The sequence below is a fragment of the Solanum tuberosum genome, unplaced genomic scaffold, assembly GCF_000226075.1.
Source record: "Solanum tuberosum cultivar DM 1-3 516 R44 unplaced genomic scaffold, SolTub_3.0 scf00678, whole genome shotgun sequence".
In the NCBI taxonomy this organism is placed as follows: domain Eukaryota; kingdom Viridiplantae; phylum Streptophyta; class Magnoliopsida; order Solanales; family Solanaceae; genus Solanum; species Solanum tuberosum.
This window is the reverse complement of record NW_006239614.1, coordinates 180,663-183,677: the sequence shown is the minus strand read 5'-3', so window position 1 is coordinate 183,677 and position 3,015 is coordinate 180,663. Positions and strand designations below refer to the sequence as shown.

The 3,015-nt window shown below is 35.7% G+C and overlaps 1 protein-coding gene across 1 annotated transcript; it reads left to right on the top strand.

The window, feature by feature from the left end:
* The first annotated feature begins 702 nt into the window (after positions 1-702).
* On the top strand, positions 703-2,330 carry LOC102586269 (uncharacterized GPI-anchored protein At4g28100). Its single transcript, XM_006366877.2, has 2 exons — positions 703-1,650; positions 1,740-2,330. The coding sequence occupies exons 1-2, from the start codon at positions 1,036-1,038 to the stop codon at positions 2,079-2,081; spliced, it is 957 nt and encodes a 318-aa protein (XP_006366939.1). The 5' UTR covers positions 703-1,035; the 3' UTR covers positions 2,082-2,330.
* Positions 2,331-3,015: the final 685 nt, after the last annotated feature.

The window sequence follows — 3,015 nt, the reverse complement described above, 5'->3', positions numbered from 1 at the left end:
GGACTTTTTTTTATCAGCTATAAATTATTTAGCGATCAGTTTTATAACTTAAATTTCAATTTTTCAGTAGAGTGATGATTGATCGTATATAAGAACGTATATGGGACAAACTCTTCTCACTTTTTTTGTATAAACTTTTTCAAAGTTTTAGATCAATATGCTGAGTGTAATTAAAAAGAATATTTAATCTAAAAAATCTAATCACAATTTGATTTATTTAGTAGACGTCATGGATTTCAATTTTTTTTTTAATTTTTATTCAAAATGTACGATGTTAGAGTTATTAAATAAGTACGTTTAATTATATTTCTAGTAAAATAATATTTTATTCGAAATTTAAAAAAATAATACTATTAAAAAATCAAGTTTGAAGCACTTTTTAAAAATTTAAATCGAACTTCCAATTTGATTAAAAGTTTATATAAAACAATAATTTTAATATTAAAATAATAAAATTATTCCTAAAAAATTGAATAATTCCAAATAGCTAGCGGAGATAATCATGGTCCAGTGATGAAGTTGCTTAATTCTTAATCAGAATTCTCGAATTTAAGCTATGAATATAAATAAAATGTGTGTGAGTAAAATTTAATCGAGGCTTTAATCCAGATTCCGAATACGGAATGAAAATAAAAGAAGAAACAATTTATGAATAGATCACATATTTGAACCTAACCCAATGTTAAATTATGTGATCCATTCCATATAAAAAAACAATGTTGTGAGTTGTGACCACCCACTTCCATTTCTCTTTCACTCCCACTCCCTATTTGCACAGTGACACTCGCCTTTTTTATTTTCTTTTTTCTTTCTTCGCTTCATCTCTTTCATGTAAAAACCCACTCTAGTACTTTTTTATTCGCATCTCCTGAAACTCTCCCTTTTTTGGTTTAAAAAGCAAAACACTGAGAAAAAGAAGAAAAAATCTCTTCCCATTCCACTGTTAAGTTTAAAACTAAACAAAAGTTCGCTTCAACTTCCAACTCATTTGCCTTTGTTTTTTTTGTTTCTACTTTACCAATTTCTACAGAGAAAATGAGAGTCGAATTGAAAATCAGACTTTTCAGGTTACTTTTGACGCTGCTTTTTGTGTGTAAAGGTTCGTTTGCTGGGTTACTTGCTGAACCGGCGGAGCCATTGAAGCCAGGTGATTACGCTTCTAACACTGTTCCAGCTTTTCCGGTTCAGACGGAGTCACAGATATGCCGGTTGGATTTGTCCGACGAGCTATTTGGTGGAGTGAGCGCGGCGTGCGGACAGAACCTGGACCGGAGCCGTTGCTGTCCTGTACTGGCGGCTTGGTTATTCGCAGCTCACGCGCGTTCAGCTTTGCAAGTTTCGGGTGCGGCTGCACCAGCAAGCTCCGACTTGCCGATGATGCCGGATGACTCACAGAAATGCGTTAATACGCTTCAGAATTCTCTTCAGAGCCGTAACATCCATCTCCCGCAACCTAATGGTACATGCGATGCCGTTTTGTGTTTCTGTGGTATTCGTCTTCATCAGATTACCTCCCTTAGCTGTCCAGCGGCGTTCAACCTCACCGGCTCGAAGAATGCAACTCCGACCGCCGCCGTCAGAAATCTCGAGAGGAATTGTCGGAACTCTTCTTATTCCGGTTGTACACGGTGTCTCGGTGCTTTACAAAAGGTCAGTCACGTATTCATTGACATATTTCTTCTTCTCCACTCAACCTATATCTGTAATGTAATTCTGATTTAGATTTTACGTTTTTGTAGCTCAACGGTGACGGTGGAAAAAATCGAACACACAAAATGGATGTAACCGGTGGGGATAGAGTGAGCAAGATGCTAAGCAGAGACTGTCAGTTGATGGGATTGACATGGTTACTGGCACGCAACAAGACGGCGTACATACCGACGGTTTCTGCTGTATTGCGCGCTATCATGTACAGTGCGCACCCACCGCATGAGTCCAAGTGTAGCCCGGACCAGGAGAACATGCCACTAGCCGTCGATTCACTACAGTTTGAAAAAAATGATTCATCTTCACCGTTCGTTGGCGTTTCTGGTTTTGCTATTTTGTTTACTTTTTTGCCCCTAATCATTCTACTGAATTAGAGAAGAAGAATCACTCTGTTATTTTGCTCATGTGATGTGATTTTGGGGGATTCACGTGAAATGTTTGCTAGTTGACAAAATCGGAAGAGGGGTGAAAAAGGGGTTATTTTGTCTTTTTGCTCCACTGTAAATTCAGGTTATTATTTTCAAGACAATCTCTTTTTAACAACTAGTGCCAGAAAATATTACCCTTCTTTTATGTGAATCTCCTGTTTAACTTTTGAAACCTTTCATTATTTTGGTTGAGTATTTTTGGATATTGTTTTATTTAATTGTTTAAGACCTCATGGCATGTTAATAAACTTACAAATTTGTTTGGTATAACTTGGCTGGTTGAATTTCTTTGCAAGTGGAAAAAAAAGAAGCTATATTTCTTTTAACTTTTTGGTCTAGTGATATAGTTGGACATCTCAACTCCTTTTTTCCCTGATACATATATGAAATTATATGTTAAGCCAGCAGCTCTTGTTTGACCAAATATAATTTTTAAGGCATAAATAACTCCAGCCTAATTGCTTCGCGTCGGACCTGACTAAATTAGATGCCCCACATCGGGGGATAAAGATAAAAAAGTTTTCTAACAAAAATGACTCCATAATCTTGGTGATTCGAATATCTGGTTAAGAGTGAATGATACTTAATGACCTCCTTTCCTTTTTAGTCAGTTTTAAAAAAGAATGACCTCTTTCCTTTTTTGGTAACATTTTACTTTTTGCTTTCCACGTGACATGTTTAAAACCACAAGATTAAGGGCAATTTTGTATATTTGACATAACTTTAATTTAGGACCACAAGATTCAAAAGTCTTCTTTATTTACTTAAACTCCGTGCCAATCCTTTTTAGTCAGTTTTAAAAAAGAATGACCTCTTTCCTTTTTTGGTAACATTTTACTTTTTGCTTTCCACGTGACATGTTTAAAACCACAAGATTAAG

What these genes read in the sequence shown, in the direction of transcription:
- LOC102586269 (XM_006366877.2), top strand. Translation starts at nt 1,036, where the DNA reads ATGAGAGTCGAATTGAAAATCAGACTTTTCAGGTTACTTTTGACGCTG. An exon ending in GTCTCGGTGCTTTACAAAAG is followed by an intron (nt 1,651 to 1,739) that starts GTCAGTCACGTA and finishes ACGTTTTTGTAG; the next exon opens with CTCAACGGTGACGGTGGAAA.